This window comes from Hemicordylus capensis, chromosome 1 (genome assembly GCF_027244095.1).
Source record: "Hemicordylus capensis ecotype Gifberg chromosome 1, rHemCap1.1.pri, whole genome shotgun sequence".
NCBI classification, from domain to species: Eukaryota; Metazoa; Chordata; class Lepidosauria; order Squamata; family Cordylidae; genus Hemicordylus; species Hemicordylus capensis.
In genome coordinates, this window is record NC_069657.1 from 195,865,033 (window position 1) to 195,884,365 (window position 19,333).

Sequence of the window (19,333 nt, forward strand, 5' to 3'; positions counted from 1 at the left end):
AGGATACCATGGTCGATGGTATCGAACGCCACCGAGAGATCCAGAAGAACCAGCAGAGTCACACTCCCTCTGTCAATTCCCCAGTAAAGGTCATCCATCAGGCCGACTGAGGCTGTCTCAACCCCATAGCCAGCCCTAAAGCCAGTTTGAAATGGATCTAGATAATCAGTTTCCTCCAAGACTGCCTGGAGCTGGTCAGCCACCACCCTCTCAATCACTTTGCCCAACCAAGGGAGATTGGAGATTGTCCTGTAACTGTCCATCACTAAGGGATCCAGAGAAGGCTTTTTAGGAGTGGTCTAATCAATGCCTTCTTCAAACAAGGGGGCACCCTACCCTCCCTCAGTGATGCATTTATGATAATATTAACTAGGCCATCTCCAACAATCTCCCTGCTAGATAGAAGCAGCCAAGTCGGGCAAGGATCCAGAGAACAGGTGGTAGGCCTCACCGGCCCAAGTAGTTTGTCTACATCCTCAGGAGTCACAGATTGAAACTGATCCAATCTAATACTGCAAGAGGGGTTGCTGGACATCTCCTCCATAGATCCTGCAAAAACAGTGGAGTACAAGTCAGCTCGAATACAGGAGATCTTGTTTGCTAAAAACCCATTAAAGGAATCACAGCAGAACGACCCCAGGGACTGATTTGAAGTAGAAGGAGCTCCCGATTTTTCAGATAAAAACAAGGTTGGAGGCTGGGAGCTTGATTGTCAGTCAAGCCCTAGCTGGGAAGGACAATTTCCTGGCCAATCTCATTCAGAAGCTGTAAACTGAATCTGGGTAGGATGTGCTTGTCCACCCCAGCTTGGGCTTGGCTGACAATTAAACTCCCCACCTCCAACCTTGTTTTTATCTATACACTATTGAAAACTGGGAGCATACCCTTCTCCTGAATTAGGGTAGGAGGCTTCTCTTACCCTAATGTGGATGTTGTGAACTGCCCTAATGTATTAAACTAGAGCTTAACCAAAAGTCCTCTAATGAGAACCTTCAGCTGAAATTTGTGTGGCTTGGAAGAGTGCAAATGGGGCAACAAAAATACAGGAGGCCAGTCCTAGAACACTGTCCCCCAAAAGCCACTAATACCATAATTTAGAATGATTGGTGTCTGCCGAAACTGCCTTGGAATAAACTGACTTGAGTTCAGGGTGCAAGCATTAAAGTATGTTGTCTTGGACTTGGTGAGTACTGATGCTGCAGCAGCATTGCTGAAGCTTACTGAGCATGGCCCTGCTCAGGTCCTTGAATGGAAGACCACAGAGAATCCTATGCATGAGCAAAATATCAATGGCGTTTATACTAACATTTAGCCATTTATACTAGCACACACATGCACAGTTTATGTTTTTCTTTGGGCCTGAGTACTGATCCATGATTACAGGATGTCCTGATGATAACTGTGGATAAATAGGTCTCCCCACCACATATGTTTCTGCCTGTTCCTCTTTTGCTAGAAATTGCGTGCCCTTGAGACATCAGGACATGATCTGTAAGCCTGTTGTGTATGCAGTTTTTTATGTGCTAACTTAGAGTATCCCATTTCTTTGTAAAGTGACACTTAAGCCAAACAATGCTGCATGTTTATGAAAACAGATGCAGCCACCATCATTTTTAATTAAATTATTGTTAAGTAATAATGAATTTGCTCCCATCTATTTTGCATGAGATTAAAATGGGGTACATGTTTCTTCAAGGCAGCATAAGTGCTATTGCTGATAGGCAAAGGAGATGGGTGATGTTTTGCTCCAGAAATATTATAACTAGGGATGTGCACAAAATGGATTTTGCATTTTGTTTCAAGCTCGAAACAAACTGTAGACAGCTGAAACGTTTCATTGACAGAGCGGTTGACCCAGTTTCATTGAAGCAGTGGTCAACAGAACAAACCTCAAAACGTTTTGAGTGTTTTGGCCATAGAGAACAATGGGGGGGACACGAAACACCCCATAGTTCCTCATGGATAGCTCCTAGGGACACCAGTGGGTTGAGTGGTAGGGCATGATGGGTGCTACCTACCACCCAACCCACAAAAGAAACGGGCAAGCAGGCAACTTTAAACAAATTGTCCACCTGCCAACAGTGGAGCTATTTCGTTCTGAGCTCGAAGCAGGCCCTTTATTTAAAAGGTGTTTTGTTTCAAGCTTGAAGCACTCGAAACAGCCCGTTTTGAGTTGAAACATTTTGATGTCAAAACAATTTGCACATCTCTAATTATATCAATAGAGTTGTTGCTGATTATTGGGCAATACTCAATACCAGGCTAATAGAGTATGATATGCAGCAGGTCAGCTAAAATGCTGGACTCTGTAATTTACTTCATTAATAAGCAAAATCTGAAAAATAAAAATGCTTTCATTCATGTTGCCTTTGGACATCGAATGAAACCTCAGGTAGATGAACCTATGGTTAATCTGTGAACCATCCCACAGACGAACACTGAGCAATGATCACAGCCTCTGGCTTGTGGGCAGAGGCCTCCTCCCTCTTCCTGGTTCACTGAGGCCACATCCCAGAAGGCTCCATAGTGCTTGCGTCACCAGACTGCAGGCAAGACATCAGGACATCATTAGAATGGCAACCTTTGGCCACAATCTTTGAGGGGGCATGCCCAGTGCAGTTGTACCTTTTCAGCATCGATCGCCCACCCTCGGAAAGGAAAGGGCATTTAAACCCATTCCTCACACCACTTGCAATGCCCTTGCAAGGGCCCCGGAACTTTTCTACTACTTTTCTATTACTCCCAGAAGGGGTCCTGATGACTTCCTAGGAGGGAACATGTATATGTGGGTGGGCAAATGATCCTGGGATTTGGTCCACTGTGACAAAGGATGTTCTTGGACTAGTAGGCCAAGGTCAAGCAGTCCAGAAAGCCCCAACACACTCCTGCCCCTGTGTTGGCTTGCCAGCCAGGGATTAGCCCTCTCTTGAGGGCCAGTCCACTGGGGAGGACCAGAGGCTCCATGAGCTTCAGTTGCCATTGGATTGCACTCTAATTATGAGACTGATGTGGGGCTCCCGGTATCGCTGATTAATAATAGAACTCATAATCCGTACCCTCTCCACTCAACCCTTCCAGACTCCCAAGGAGTCCAGGCCACTCCATGTGTCTGGGCGGTCTCGGGCGGGCAGAGCAGGGAAACACTGGGAATAGATCCCAGCCCACATTCAAATAGCGCAGGCTTGGACCAGCGTTGCGGCATATGAAAAATCGGCCACCACAGGGGATCGCTGGGCAGGGCACCCATAAATTAGAACGATCCTTGGCAAGCCAGGTGGCCATGAGGGGCAACCCCCCCCCCCAAAAAAACAAACCTTGGTATGTGTTGCAGAGAGACCAGACTGCCAGAGGGAGCACTTGCTCCTGCTTCATGGCAGTCGCTGGAACCGGGAAAGCAATTGCAAGGGTACCCTTCCCTGGGGCTTGCACAGACCTAGCAACTGGGCTGGGCAGAAACAGCCCTCAGGCCTGCATGCATGTGCCCGTGGCCTGTCACTCTCATGAGAGAGCAGTCCTTGGGAGAAGGAATGTACATCTATTGCTCGTGTTATTGTCACACAGTGATTTCAAGTATGTCACTGTCCAAACGTCATCCAGATTTAACCCAGGATGTTTCTTCTCATGAGGTATGGCCAAAACCACATGCTTGCACCTAAGAGGAAGGGGAAGTGTCCCCTTCCCCTACAAACTTGTACAAAAAATAGAACAGAACCACTTAAGAATTCTAGGGGCTATCTTTTAACCTCAATTTTGCGTTATCCCTTTGATGGTAGTCTCTCCTTTGCCGGTGCGCATGGTACTGCACCAGTCTGGGGCACCTCCAAGCCAGGAACTAAGGCTGAACTTTTGGATACACATACATGTACTTTCAGTGTTTAGGGGACCACTCTGTACAGTTGGCAGGAGCAGCACTTAGAGATGTGCATGCACCAAGGTTCCTGCAGTGGTTTGGTGCCGAAGTGCTTCTGATGAGGTCTGAACCAGTTCCGCACTGCAAGGAGGGGAGAGGTGAGCAGGATATCTTAAAAAATTGCTCTCCGCCACCACATGCAACTTCCTGCTGTGGCGGCACTCATCCCAAGAACCCTTGTGTGGCACAGGGAAACACGTGGTGTCCCCACAGACACAGGTGCCATTTGCATGGTCAGTATGGTGTTGCAGCATGGTGTTGCATGTGGGTTCTTGGGACGAGCACTACCACAGCAGAAAACTGCATGTGGTGGCAGAGAGCAGGTAAGGACCTGATGACTTTTTTTAAAGATCCCACTCCCCGCTAACCCTAACCCTGTGGTGCCAAACCAGGCATGAACCTCAGTTCATGCACATTCCTAGCAGTACAGTCCATGGGGACCTAAATAATACAGGCGCTGTCCAGGCATCCAGGGAAATCAATACCCTGCTGACTGAGCACACTCCACACACAACACCTTAGAAAGGATGTCTTGCTGGGCAGCCGCACTTGATCATGTTTGTTATTAATGAAAAGATTCCTTGCGCATATGCCCCCTCCCCTTCCCTGGATAGAAGCTGTCAAAAGGTCTTGTATGGAAACTGCAATTAAAGCTCCTGCATGCCAGGCAATGAGCCAAGGTGTGTGTTGCTCAGGTAACACAAGCAAATGGACAGATACAGACAGGAGATTTGTGGGGGTACGTGTTTGTTGGGATGCCATGTTACCTGGTTGCTTGTGTGATCCTGTGGAGTCTGGAGAAGGGTGTGGCATCCCTCCTGTGGGGCTTTCATTCCCTTCAGGGGGTGGCAGGGATGAAAAGAGTACAGGCTGGTAGAATCCCAGTGGGGCTGAGAGGGCAAGGCACGGAGAGCTGCAGGAAACAGCTCCACAACTAGGTTGGGTAGGACAGGAAACAGGAAGCAACGTCAGGAAGGGGGCGGGGCTGGAAGTAGGCTTTAAGCCCTGTCAGCTGTGCACTGGGGCATTTAAAGACAAGGCAGCTGAAGATAGGGGGCTGTTTCTGAGTATGGGAGTCAGGAGTTCTCCAGGAGAGGGAACTGGCTGAATGCAGCAAGCCAGGAGGAGGACTTAGGTGACAAACTAACCTCCTCACCTGGCTGTTCCTGAGGCTGACCTTTTCTGTGTGTGCTTACACAGTCATTCTGGAGTTCAAGGAGGGCTAGGAGCCCACCTTGTCCCCTGGGAGACTGACAGTGTTGACTCTTTCTTTTTATGACTGGACAACAGGAAGGTTTCCACAGACACGGTTTCTCCACTGGTTTGGCACATGGGTATTTCTGCCAAAACACATGCTGGGTATCACTTCCCTGGCATGTGTGATCTCTGTTGGGAAACATTTGCCCAGTTCCTGGTTCACTGAAGTTCCATGTGTTTGTGCACATACTTCTTCAGCCCTTGATTGCTGGAGACCTCTCCTGCTGTGCCCATCTTGTCATCCCATCCTTTTTGTGCAGATTGACAAAGGGGGGACCATAAGACGCAGTGGAAAGCTGGCTTTCCCCAATGTGGTTCTCTCCCTTAAAATGCATTGAAGCTTGGGACACAGCAACACAGCAATGTGGAGACTGAGGAGAGCAAAGCAACTGATCAGAGAGCTGGCCAGTGAGAAGGATTGCCAGCATAGAGCCAATGCTTTTCTGGGCTGGTCTGAGCTGCCCTCTCTATGGTTTCAGGAGCAGCCATAGCACAAAACCCAGGTTATGACAGTTGCAGGATTCGGATGACACAATGCCACCTTCAAACCTGAGGTTCCAGAAGCGAAACTCACTACAAACTGAAGATTCGGATTATGGTTTGGGTTCAGTTGGGTGATGAAACTGTGGTTTTACGCATTCAGATGACCACAAAATTGAACCTCTGGCATGGTTGTCTCCAGTTTGGCATTTTCCAGAGGCGGCCACTGAAATGCTTTCATTCATGGTGTACACATTTTATATCCTCTGTTCTGCATGTTTGGCATGATGCTTTCCACTAATTATCTCATCACACTCTTGATCTCTTCCAGTTAGTTTGAGCCCTTTTGGCCCCAAATTAAAAAAAACATTTCTGACAGTCAGTCTTGGATCATTTGTTTTTGGACAACTCCCATCACCCCTGCTCTTTGGTCATTGTGGCCAGGGATGCTGGGAGTTGCCAAAAAACAATAAGTTGCCCAAGACTGGTGACAGTTATAGCACCTGAACTCTTCAACCAGCAGGGTCCAGACACTGATTTTATATCTCTTCCTTTACATATGTCCTGACTCCTGACAATAAACTGCAGGAAATTTTGTGGAGCCCAAGATTAGCATTGGCTATTGGCTTTCTAAATTAACTGCAGGTAATGCACAGTGGAATGAAAATCACTTTCTGAGCACATTTTTCTTCCTATTCTCTTGTTCGCCAATTTTAAAAAAGATAGCCCACAAATTATGGTCCATCATTGTACTTGTGTATGAAATCTCTGTATCTTTATTGCCAGCTTCCAGAGGGTTTTAAAAAAAGGATTGCAAGTTTGCTCACTAAGGATGCAAGTGAGAATACAGAATGTCAAAAGTTTCCTGTGGTGTAATATGTCCACTATATTGATTGAATTTTTCTCCCTACACCATGAATTCGTGTGGTTTTTTTAAGTGAGCTCTGGTTTGATTTATTTAACATTGCCTCTTTCCATTTTTTTTTAATATCAGCTATAATTTTGGAATGAAGAAGGCTGTTTGGAATTAACATGCTTTCTGTAAAGTAGTGAACAAAACAGTGGAGTTGCTGCAAACAAGACACATTTAGCATTTGAAAGAAATGTTAGCACTTTATTTACATTTAAATTAAAATGGAAACTTATTTGTGTGTTATGTTTCTGAGAGGTGTGTGGCACATCTGCAGAGGCCTATTGTTTATTCATGCTGTAAATCCTTTGAAATGTGTTAAAATGCTTCCCACTCATTATAAAAATCCTGCCACCCATGGATTAGGACTTTGATGTCACCAATCCTGCTTCAAAGGGTTCTTTCAATGCTATTAATCACAGTTTAGCCTCTGAAGATATGTAGCCAGAGAAAACATTTGGACATCTTGCGCTCCACTCACTACTTAAAACTTTGAAATATATCTGGAATGGCTTGCACATGCATAGTCCACATCACTTCCTTTCTCCCTCTCACAGATTTTATTTTTAAAACCTTCCCCCCCACCCCGGACTCAGCCCTCCTTTAAAAAAACCAAACAGGTTTTCTGAAGAAGAAGAAGAAAGAGCTAAATAATGGCAATGATTACTTTATCACTTAACTGATTCCCAGCATCTAGCACAGGGGACATGATCCAACCAAAGCTGAGAATTTTACAGTCCCACTTATTTCAATGTGTGAGACTGAAGCATGTGCTTATCCCTCCTTTTGAAGCCAATAGGACTTGAGGAGTTAACTTTGACTGTATATCAGTCTGACCAATGAATCTAAACAGCCCAAACTTCCATAGAACCTGAGTAGACATGGAGACGCTGCCCACCACCCTCCTGAGTATGCTGCATACCAACAGAGTCTGCTGACTGCCAACTCCACCATCCACTCTGATATCTTCCCCTCACCCACAGGACGTAAGAGTGCCACACCCCAGTTTCCTCAGTCTCATCTGACTCATGTCCACAATGTGCAGAGTGCAACATGCACAAATTTCCCCACCCCCTATGTTAATTTTCTCATCCTAATCTACCCTTGACTGTTGTTGCTTTTCCTCCTTTAGTTCATCTGTCTCCCTCCCTCCCTAAGGACCTTGCACTTCCTTCTGCTCCATGCCGCATTGCCTTGCAGGAAATGGAGGAGAAGGAGCGACAGCAAGGACATTACCACTGCTACCACCATGGATGGATACGAGGAGCTGCCTACCCACTCATTAATTGGCTGTCTGTCCACTCACCAACCTGCCACTTATGGTGACAGTTTCACCATGCCTCATTAGTAGGCAAGCCATTCTAGGCAATTTTAAAATCATAGGAACTGGAAGGTCATCAAGTTCTCACCCCACTCTAAGTCAATTCTCCCCATGGATTAATCTACAACCATTCAAAGAGTGAGACACAATCATGGAGGGACTCAGAACTAAACAGTAAGCAAAGCTTTTTAGATCAGAAAGTGAAAGGTTTGTCTTAACCCTTGAGTCACAGATTATGTTTAAGGGTTAGGATTCATGAGGATACACAGTAGATTGGTTTATCTTCAAACTGATGCTCTGAATAGTGCCTGTGAATGCCAGTGATCAGCTGTGCATTAACTATGCCTTTGTGCTGCTCTTCAGATTCAACTCAGATTCCAAGCTGATGTGATAGCCCCTCTGAATAGGTTCACAAAACCTTTCTATACACTACACAGAATGAGAGTTTAGAATCTGGAGTGGATCACTTCAGACTGCAGGTAGAGGAGTAGGTCATGTTTTTCATTGCTTGACTCACATTAAATGCTCCCTGTATGTAATAAACTAGTGGCCATGTTCACATGTAATGCAAAACCGCAGTTAAATGGGGCAAAGGTTGGAATTTGTGTATGTCCAAATGCGTGAAACTGTGGTTTTGTGGCAGAAATAACCTGCAGTTTTCCTTATCAAACTCCAATTTGAATCTTCATTTTGTAGTGAGTTTCACTGTCCCAAACTGAGGTTTTGGAGTGGCAGTGTTACGTCCACCACGCCCACTCCATGCCTGTGGCGCTTCTCACTGGCTGCCTCTCCAAGCACTTGCCCTGCCCTCTGTCTCCTATCTAATAAAGCAGTTGCCCAGCAACAGGGATGCCACAACATGCCATCCCAAGCTTGTAAGCTTGTCAAATGGGAAAGTCACATGTGGCCATCCCCTCTCCCCACTCTGTCTCTTGCAATCAGGGAAGAAAAGGGACAGGATGGCAAGATGGGCACTATGTGCTTTGCTCTCCAAAAATGAAGTGATACAGATGTAGGTTCACAAGCACAGGCAGTCACAGTGGCACCATAAACTGGGCAACCCAATTAGATCGCTGGAAAGGTAACATATGGCAGGGTGGCAATACCCAGGGTCGGGTTTAAAAGGCAGCCACACACAGGAATTCTTGAATAGCTCAGGTCTAATTTTTTAATACAATTATGTTGGAGAAGGGGGCCCCAACCCTTTCCCCTTGAGTTAACATGTGCGGTCCCTAGGCTGATTCATGAGAAGAACCGTCCAACAGGAGCAGCACTGCCTCCAGTGAAAGGAGTGATTCTAAATTTGTGATGATGACGGATGCTGTTCCGGAGCAGACCGCTCTCTCCTGAGAGTCAAAGGCCATGAGGATAACCATTCACAACCATCTGGGGAGAGAGAGGGCTCAGGCTGAATCACTAATAATGTGTGACAAAAGTCCTTCTCCCATGGACTACTCTCTCATGAGAGTATTAGGCCTTGGAGACCTGTATGCGGGCCGGATGGCAGATGCCACCCAACCTGGTTGCTTCACACAAGCAAGCCATGGGGATGGGTACCCCAGCAATACCTCTCCAAGTCCTGTGAGGAAGCAGTCCAAGCGAGCCTTCTGCCATTCCAGTCACCCATCGGGACATATACTTCTTTATTTTTGTCTCACATGGCAATTCTTCTCTCCTGGGTCGCTGGAAATCGGGGCTCCCCTCTCCCACAATTCCCTGCAGCAGCCAATCTGCATATGCCGCAATGCCAGTCAGAACCCAGGAAATTTGGGTGAATGTTAAGACCTGTCTCCAGTCCCATAACTCTTGAATGAGAGTTAAGATCTGTTTTTTCAGTCTGCCCACCCGGCAATGCCTGAACTCCGTAACGGAGCTGGCAGTCGTGTGGGCGGCCGATCCAGCCACCCACGGCTGCCGCCCTGCTCATCTGCGGGGAGAGCGGGCTAAGCCCACTCTCCCCACTAACCCCCTCATGGCTCTTCTCGCTGATCATTAGAAGAGCTTCATGGAGTGTCAAATTCTCCTTCAGGTGTTTCAAAGGCTTCTCTGGAGTGGAGGGGTTTGCTGTGCAAAGGTTGCAAATCCTTATTGCCTTCTTTTCCTGAAGAGGACTTTGGGCACTGGGCAAGCTTACTGGGCTAGATTCCAGCCTTAGTCTTCTTTTCAGCTCCCTGAATTGTGGCATGACGATTCTTGTGACTGAATGTAAAACCTTGTAAATCCTATAGTGATTTCAGGAGAAAGCCAATTTGCAGATAGGGAAGAGTGGGAGAAATCAGTGATGGAATGTTCTTGACTGAGAGTTGAGCCATCACAGTTTTCTCCCACCATACTTACCTGCAAATTTCAATGTCTCCCAGTGCTCTCGATAAGGGTCTCTGGGGGATGCTTCTGTCTGCAGATGGGGGTGGGGGGCTGGAGGAAGACAGCAACTGTGCAACCCTCTCAGCCAAGAGAGTTCTCTAGCTGTTGCCCGTGCTGTCACCACACAAGAGTGGAGACTGGCTTGGGCAGAGCATCAGGAATTGGCCATGGACCTTCTGATTCTTTTAGGCCCCAAGCACTGTTCCCCCTAACAGGGATTCCCAGATGTTGTTAACTACAACTCCCATAATCCCCAGCCAAAGTCCATTGCAGCTGGGGATTCTGGGAGTAGTAGTGAACAACATCTGGGAATCCCTGTTACAGGGAACAGTGGTCCCAAGCAAATGCTTGAATTGGCCAATACTTGGCACTGAGCCTACAAATGAATGCAAGGTAAGGGGATTTGGATTGTGACCACTGGTCCTGCCCCTCTTCTTCATGTGTTCAAGATGCTGTTTGCACAGAGGCCTACTGCTATCCATATCCTGCAAACAAAAAAAGTAACTAGAGCACAATAAGCCTATTAAAAAATAGAGTATCCGAGCAAACAGCCCTGGGCCAATAACATCTTAAACGCATAGAGGTCGGGGGTGCAGCTAGAGCATACCATTATCCCAATCTTCTCCATGCATGTATATGTCTGCCAGGGAGTCTTGTTTTTTGTAGACACATTAACACAGATCACAGTGATTTCCTCAGTAACCTTTATGTTTTTGTGCCCTACACCCTTTATTAGCATTTCTCGTTCTAGTTATCAGAAGAAATGAAAGGTTATCTGGTAGCATTCATGTTGCTGCTGCTCAGACTGCCTCCTGTCTTTCAGATTTTGCTTTTCATAATCATCTTGCCCATTATCTAAATGTCTGCTTCCATCTCTCTCTCTCTCTCTCTCTCTCTCTCTCTCTCTCTCTCTCAAATAGGTAACTTGGCTCAGACGCGAGCAAGAGTGACAGCGGCATCTAGGTCTTTGCCGCCACAGCTCAGTGCTGGTCGTATCAAGGTCAGTACACACCTAGTGCCTTTGCATGAATATTTGAAAGGAGATCTGTAGTGTATAGCAATGAGACAACATACCAGATGCTGAATCAATGCAAGCTCTGTCAGTTTACACTAACTGAGAATTAGAGGCTTATTTCTTTGGCTCAGGGCGGTTCTCACAGAGAAATAAAAAATAAATAAGATAAATAAGATGGCTCCCTGTCCCCAAAGGGCTCACAATCTAAAAAGAAACATAAGATAGACACCAGCAACAGTCACTGGAGGTACTGTGCTGGGGGTGGATTTAGGGCCAGTTACTCACCCCCTGCTAAATAAAGAGAATCACCATGTTAAAAGGTGTCTCTTTGCCAAGTTAGCAGGGGTTCATGTCATATAATGTCATAGCTGCTTTTTCAGGGTGTTGTTTTGTTTCTTGCTTGTATAGGCAGTGGCAGTAGCAAGTCCTTTGTGCAGCTGTAGCTAGCAGTGGCCATTTGGGTTTTCACACTGTTCTGAGGCATTGCAGGGTGGACATGGCACAAGAAATGGTAGTCTTTGCTAGCCATCATCTTTTCCACACACTGCCCTGGAATGACATTGAGTCTGGGGGGTATTGTAAAAAATTCAAAATGGCAGCTTCCAGCCAGCAGCTGCTCAGAGAAACTCCCTGACCATTGGTTAAGGTATGTTCTGCCCACATGAATGGATATGAATACGGTTCCAAAAATGAGCCCTATTCATATCCCATCATTTTAAGGTGCATTCATTTTGGCACAAAGGAAAATCAAATTGAATGGGACCCAATTGATACCTAGTGAAACTCATCATCCAAAGCAAAGTTGCAATGCTTTGAGTTTCCCTGTCCCAGTTCCACATCATTGGCTGTCACTGGCAATAGATGGAAAACTCACAGTGAGATGATGTCAGATCTTGTGGTGATTGTTTACTGGCTAATATGATGGAGGGTGGAGGACTACTGCTGTTTTTGGTTCTGTGGCAGTTCTTTGTTTTCCAGTGAGGTTTACTTCTGCCTTAAGAACTTTCCCTAAAACCATGCAGTTTACTTGGTGTTGGTACTGGGGAGACATCCATAATACGTTGGAAAGAAGTCTCATGATGGAAAGAATTCCTCTGTCTGGGACACCTTTGAATTAGCACCCTCATCGGGGCACCAAATATAAATGCAAAATATATTTTGTTTTAACTTGAAGAATATATCAATTACTATTTATTTCATTCCATTATTAATTAATTAATTAATTAATTAATACACTGCCTGACTCCAAAAGCTCTAGACAGTTCACAAAAAGCAGGTAATTTTTTAAAGAAGAAATGAAATTTATCAACATTAATAGTGAGCATCTTTCATGCTTTTTCTGTTAATATCACCAGCTTCTCAAACCCTTTCTGCTCCACAAAATTCAGCAACCAGGATTCAGTCATAGAACCCTTTCCCCTCTCTCCTCTGAAGAGAAAATTAGGCAAAAAGTGTTTGATATTTCTGCCTGGCTTCAAGATTTTCTGAAATGCTTCTCTCACATCTTTCCCTGTGGACATCCCTGCAATTCTAAGTGGAAGATTGATATTTACTTGGTCATGTGATGTGAAATTGTTAAAGTTATCTGTGCTGATACAGCATTTTCCCCCTTGCACTACATTATCAGACTTTCCTTTAACCATCTTTTTCATATTTTATAGAGCCCTCTACATTTCTTTTCACATATGTAATTGAGGTGCCATTTAAATAAATGCATGCTTGATTTTGGGCAAGAATCACCAGCTCTTACAGATGATGAAACCACAGCTGTGTGTCTGTAGTATCTTGCCTCATGTTGTATCCAAGTCTGATCTTAAAACCCATTTCCCACCTCCTTTTTCACTGTGTTGGTTCTAACACTGCTTAGCTGGTCTTTCCCTTTCTGTTTTGCATGCAGTCTCCAAAGTACCTCCTCAAGGTAAGGCATAGAATTACTATCGTGAGAAGGGGTATCTTTCCCAACTTCCTTTTTAGCCCCTTTGAAAATAACACTCTTGCTCAGATGAGGCTGAGGAAACACTGCATCATGTGAAGATCACAACGTGTGTAGGGCAGGTGTTGAAAGCACTGTTCTCTGGTTCAAATGCTCTGAACCAGAATCCACCTGTTCACAGCAGATGGTAAATTGCCAGAGAGTATGTGTGAGTGCTAAAATACTAGAAAATGCACTATGTGAACAAAGGGCAGATTGTTTTGTTTAATTTTGTTGAACTGTGATATAACAACACAAAGCTGCTTTTGATTGCTAACTAGGGGGGTGATTTTTTCATTCACAGTCAGCTTTGATTTTTTATAAAGAACAGCTGTAATGACAGCATAATTAAGATGCGTAATGAACAATATACTTACTATCCCATATACTGTGTTGCAACACTAAGGTTTTTATGCAGAACGGTTGCAACTTGGCAGCATGTGCTAGATACCTAACGAGTGACATGGAGTAATGAAAAACTACCCCAGACAGTAAAAAAGAAAACCTTCTTGCATTCAGTAACAAGGGTGATGTGAAGAGGGACCTGATGTCCACCTTCCAATTTATTGGGGCTGCAGTCCACCAAGCACTGCTGCTATGGCCCATATTCACTTTTGTGGGGCATGTAGGGGCATAGTTTTAAACTGGACCATGGTAAAAGCTATGGTGGTTGTGAAGTAATAAATACATTGGAGGCAAGTGGACAATGCACTCATTGTTACAGCTCATAAACAACTCTGTCAATTCAGACCATTCAGACAAATGTTTGACAATACATCTGCATTTGGTGTATTGTAAGAGCCTTCATAGGAACATAGGAAGCTGCCATATACTGAGTCAGACCATTGGTCTATCTAGCTCAGTACTGTCTTCACAGACTGGCAGCAGCTTCTCCAAAGTTGCAGGCAGGAAATTATCTCTCTCAGCCCTATCTTGGAGATGCCGAGGGAACTTGGAACCCAGATGCTCTTCCCAGAGTGGCTCCATCCCCTAAGGGGAATATCTTACAGTGCTCACACTTCTAGTCTCCATTTCAAATGACTTTGAGATGAAGTCAGTATCCAAGCTATCCTGGGGTAAGGTGGCAGAATCCAGATGGTGAAAAAAGTGGAAATCCATCCCTTTAAAAATGGAAATAGTGGGTACTTTTTGCTGGAAAAGTCTCAAAACAGTCTCCACTTTGCCTAAACAACTGCACAGAATTTGCATATGTCAATGGGTATAATATATGCCTAATTTGTTAAAAACAGGATAATTTGAGAATAAATACAACTCACCACTGTGGAGAAGCCAATGACCAGTAGAGCTGTGTGTCTGCGCAGTCTGCAGTCCAGATGTGTCGTGTGTTCTTATCCTTTTTTAATCTCACACCACCTTATGAGGGAGGCTTTGGTGACAAACAACTTGCTCAAGCCAGCTCAATGGGGGTTAGGATTAGGAAAATGTTATGTACAGATTGGGGGCAGGGCTGGAATGAAAATAGGTGAGGGGAATAGCACCATTCACCGCCAGCAGCATATTGTGCCTTGGGTCCAATTCTACACAGCTGTGGCCAGCCACTGCAGTTGGGATAGAAGATGCTCCTTGACTGGATCGTGCGCACTTGCTGTAGATATGCCATGCACCCCGTTTCTCCAATCCTTCTCCACCTCCTTGCACAGGCGAGGAGCATGGCGCCACCAAGCCACAGCTGTGCTGCTGCCACTAGAGGGGCACTTAGGTAATTTTGGAGCCTGGACCTAAAGGCCTTTGGAGGCCCCCACCCCACTGCAAGTTAAGCATCATTTTTTAACACATAGGTTCTTGAGGGCACAAACCATACCACCCAGGACAGACTAAAGAGGATTGCAGTGGGGGAGAGGCATGGGGGTGTGGAGGCCCTGGGTTTCGGCCCTGAAGTCTAGGGGAAAAGGCGCCTCTGGCTAGGGACGTGCATGAACCAGTTCGATAGACTGGTGGTTCTGCCGGTTTGAAGGCGGTGGGATAGCTTTAAGGATGGGGGAGGGTGCACTTAACCCCCACCGTGCTTCCTGATTCAGCACTCTGTGTAAAAATAGTCCGGCGGGGCAGCAGCGTACCTCCTTGCCATTGATCCCCCGACCAGAAGTGCCCGGCAAGGAGGTATGCTGCCTTCCTGCTGGACTATGTTTACACAGAGCGTCAGAGGGGGAAGTGCAGGGTGTGTGTGTGTGTGTGTGTGTGTGTAAGTACACCCTTCCCCATCCTTAAAACTATCCCCTCCCCCATTGTCTCAAAGGGCACTGGTTCCGTGCACGCCACTACCTCTGGCTGCTGCAGCTGCTGCTTTCACTGGCCTTCTTCTCAGAGCAGCCATCCAGTGCAAGGCAGGCAGGCTTGAGTGTCTCTCTCACACCATCAGAAAGAGGACAAGAAGGAAGGAAAGAAGCCAAAGTTGGTACAGCAACTGTTAAATCAGCATTGGTGGGCGGAGCCGGGAACTTCTCCTCTGGCTTCCCATGATTGGACAGAGATGGTATGAGGAAGCAGGGAGAGGGGAGAAGGAAAAAGGAAGCACCAAATAACAAAGACAAGGTTATATGTTTGTTTTTAACCACCTAGATGTTCCCAGAACTCTGGGCACCTCCTCCAACATTAAAATAGTCGCAGATATTTTCAGATAGTGCCATATCTGGTTCAAAAGTCAAGTAGTGGTCAGGCTAACCTGGGGTGAGCCCTTTTTTCTTGGGACAGGATGGGCTCCATGAGGAAAATGCAGGGGCCAATTTGCATGTTTGGCTTGGCCTCTTGCAGCCCCGTGGATAGATGGAGAGTGTATCTAGGGTGTTTCTAGTGTCCAGAGTATATGTAACAACATTAATTGTTGGACACCAGCCAGCTAGGTTTTCCTGTAGGACAGCTAATAAATATTTTAAATAAATAAATATATTTGAGGGATAATTTCAGAGGAATTGGAAGGGAGGAGCAAGATTTAGACATAACCAATAGTGTCGCTGCCTCAGTTTAAATACAAGGTTAGGCAGTGAGAAGCATTATATTTTAAGAGTAATGGTAGTAATTGTTGTTTTATTCTTAATGACGTGGATTTTATCAACACAAGAGTCCTTTTAAAAATTTCAAAACTGGTTAATGAATATGCATGAGGTGTGTGGCAACTGCAACCTATGGGCATTTCTTTCAACATCTGTAGAGTGTCCACAGAGTGTATTCATCTACACAGGTGGGAGCCCTCTCCAGGTGTTCTAATGGATGTACATACACTGGGGTGGAGCTTGCCAGCCTGAGATACCACCCTCCTCATGTGTTCCTTATCAGCATTTTGAATGCTTGTAAAGGGTTAAGATGAACAGTCCTCCAGCAAGCAAGCAAGCAAGCAAGCAAGCAAGCAAGCAAGCAAGCAAGCAGAGGTTTCTTTGGCATTTCCATTTCAATAGCTCCTCTGATCATTTAGCATTTAGAACCAGCAAATATTTGAAGCACTACCCTTAGGGTGGGTAAGAAAGTGCTATCTTCCCTTCCTGCAAAACCTAATAAAATTATACTACATTAAAAACATCATTAACAACCCCATACCCACTGCCAATTTAACCCTGCTCCTTTAAAGCAAGCCCCAACAGGCAGGACTTACTATTCTTCCAAAAGATCTTTACGATCTGATGCTCAGGTAAATCTCCAAAGAGAGGATGTTTCATAAGTTGGGGAGGGGAGGGGAGGGGAGGCCTCCAAAGATGTTTTTCTTTCTGACCTTGATATCTGACCTTGATGTACATATGTGTTGGTCTCAGAGATTGACTAGACACATGAGGGCAGAGTGAGTGATGTCTGTCAGCCTCATGCTGTCAATTGACAGATAGACAATTCTTCTTGGAGTATGGGACTCTCTTCTATATTTAGGGACTTGGGCGGATGCAGAACTTTTGACAACACAATAGGGCTATTCTAACGATCAGCAAAAATCGGGCTAGCCTCCACTAGCCCGATTTTTGCTGATTGTCAGAACCACCGGGCTCACAGCTGAGCCTGGTGGTTCTGGAGCAGCTAACTTGCTCTGGAACCCCTGGTAAAAAGCAGGTTTGCGGAGCGAGCGCTCCACAAACCTGCTTTTTACAATTGTGAGTAGCCATGGCGTGCCTTCGCGCCGCGCCTACTCATGAGTAGACCCCCGGCTGGGGGTCTCCCCAGTATGCCCTGCGCACTCGCGCAGGGCATACTGGGGCTTGTGGGGGCCGCACGGCCCCCGCTCCCCCCACCGGCTCCATCACGGAGCTGGCCATAGTGTGGGCGGCCTATCCAGCCGCCCAGGGCTCCCTGCCCTCTGAAAAAGCGGGTCTCACGGATCATGAGACTCGCCTCAATGAATGAAGGATAATAGAAAAATTGATGGACATGTCTTGCTGATTAGGTAGTAATCTGGTTGTAACTGCTTGTAAACACCATGGTTGTAAACACCATGAATCTTTGACTTTGTGCTTCCAGGTTGACACCATGGAAATTATGAGACACCCTGAAGAAACAACTAACATGAAGAGACAAACAGTGGCTTCCTATTTTAGGGTATGAAACCTAAATGGTTGAAGTTCACTTTAACTTTACGACTACCCCTACCTTGTTTTGTATGCTGTTGGCTGTGTGCCAGGTGCTTTGCAAAGACCATGACATCCCTACCTGAAGGGATTCTGTATAGATGAATAAGACAGGTCAGGGAATGATCTAGCTGGGGGAGAGAGGTGTCTGTGGAAAAGTAGCTAAGAGGAGGCTTGAGGCAGGGAGGATTTTCCAGGAAATGTTTTGCTATATCATAGTCTTTTATAAGATCCATTTTTGGGTGGCCTTTTTAGTTTGATGATGAGAATAGAGAGAAACATTAATTCACTTTGGATTTACAATAGGATGCATCTTTTCATTCTAGCATATTTTCAGGTTTGTTAGATATTGAAGCTATTGTCACAACCAGCTGCAGCTGGGCAGGAGTGTGAAAACATGGCTTGTGAGGCTCATGTGGAGCCTCAGAACCCACTCCTGCCCCACTGCCCCAGAGCAGGGCTGCCATGAGAATTAACCCTCCTTCTAACCAGGTTAAAGGGAGAATCCTCCATACTACCATTGTAACCCCAATCGTGTGAGCAATCGGGGCTATGTGCTGCATTCTCGGCAGCCCAGCTTCCTGAAGATCACAGAGTGCTGCTTAAAGAGTGACCAGGAAGCCGGGAGCTGCAGCATTGTTACAGCAACCCCTCAGCTTCCTGCAGAATGCATTGTGAGATACTGGAGGACTTCCTCCTCTAAATCCCCGATGCTGTAAGCTCCACCATGCCGGCTGTTTGTGTGTGCAGCATAGCGGAGCTCTAGCAACGATCTCCTTGTGTGGGGGAGGCAAGATGGTTCCTGCCTTCCCCCCCGCCCCAACCCCTGCCCTGCCATCAGGGAATTTGGTTGTGTGCACAACCTCATTGTTTGCTAAGGGTTGACTTTTTAGATAGATGGGACTGGTATGAGTGGAATATCTAGAATTCCATTCTTTAAAATATATATATATTTAAAACACTGTTGAGTTTTATTTTATTTTTGCTTTTGTTTAATTTCCTTAGTATTCTCTGATGGACCTGTTGTCCAAAATGGTGGTTGGGCAGCCACATTTTGTTCGCTGTATCAAGCCCAATGATGATCGAGAGGCTCTGAAATTTTCCCAGGAAAGAGTTTTAGTGCAGCTGCGCTACACTGGCATACTAGAGACCATCAATATACGTCGGCAAGGGTATTCTCACCGCATTCTCTTTGATGAGTTTGTGAAAAGGTAAGCCATTTCTTGTTTGACAGTAACAAGCCTTTAAAACTCTGTTCCATGGGACTGTGGACTGATTATATGTGCAGAGAAATAACAGTGATTCCTGGGACTGGAATACAGGTGGGAGTTACATGTCTAACTTAGTCTTCTCCCTTATATGTAGCTTTACTGTGTTTAAGCAGGTTATTTTACATGGGGGAACATGCAGTCAAACATGAGATCTGCAGTATGAATTGGTACAGTCCAAGGAAGATTACACTATATGATTTCTCTGTATATGTAGACTGGCCCTTGCTACTGAGCAACATATTTAAGGGTTAGGGTTTTAACTGTACAATTC

General features: G+C 45.7%; 1 protein-coding gene across 19 annotated transcripts in view; it reads left to right on the top strand.

Moving 5' to 3' along the window:
• Nucleotides 1–19,333, top strand: part of MYO3B (myosin IIIB) — a 523,310-nt gene that overhangs the window by 315,344 nt on the left and 188,633 nt on the right. For 18 of the 19 annotated variants that reach the window (XM_053283475.1, XM_053283469.1, XM_053283482.1 and 15 more), the window contains 4 exons: nt 11,163–11,242; nt 13,155–13,175; nt 17,685–17,762; nt 18,797–19,002. In XM_053283475.1, coding sequence (XP_053139450.1) covers nt 11,163–11,242; nt 13,155–13,175; nt 17,685–17,762; nt 18,797–19,002 — 385 coding nt within the window. The remainder of the gene's footprint in view (nt 1–11,162; nt 11,243–13,154; nt 13,176–17,684; nt 17,763–18,796; nt 19,003–19,333) is intronic. The other variant, XM_053283476.1, reaches the window with a different exon arrangement.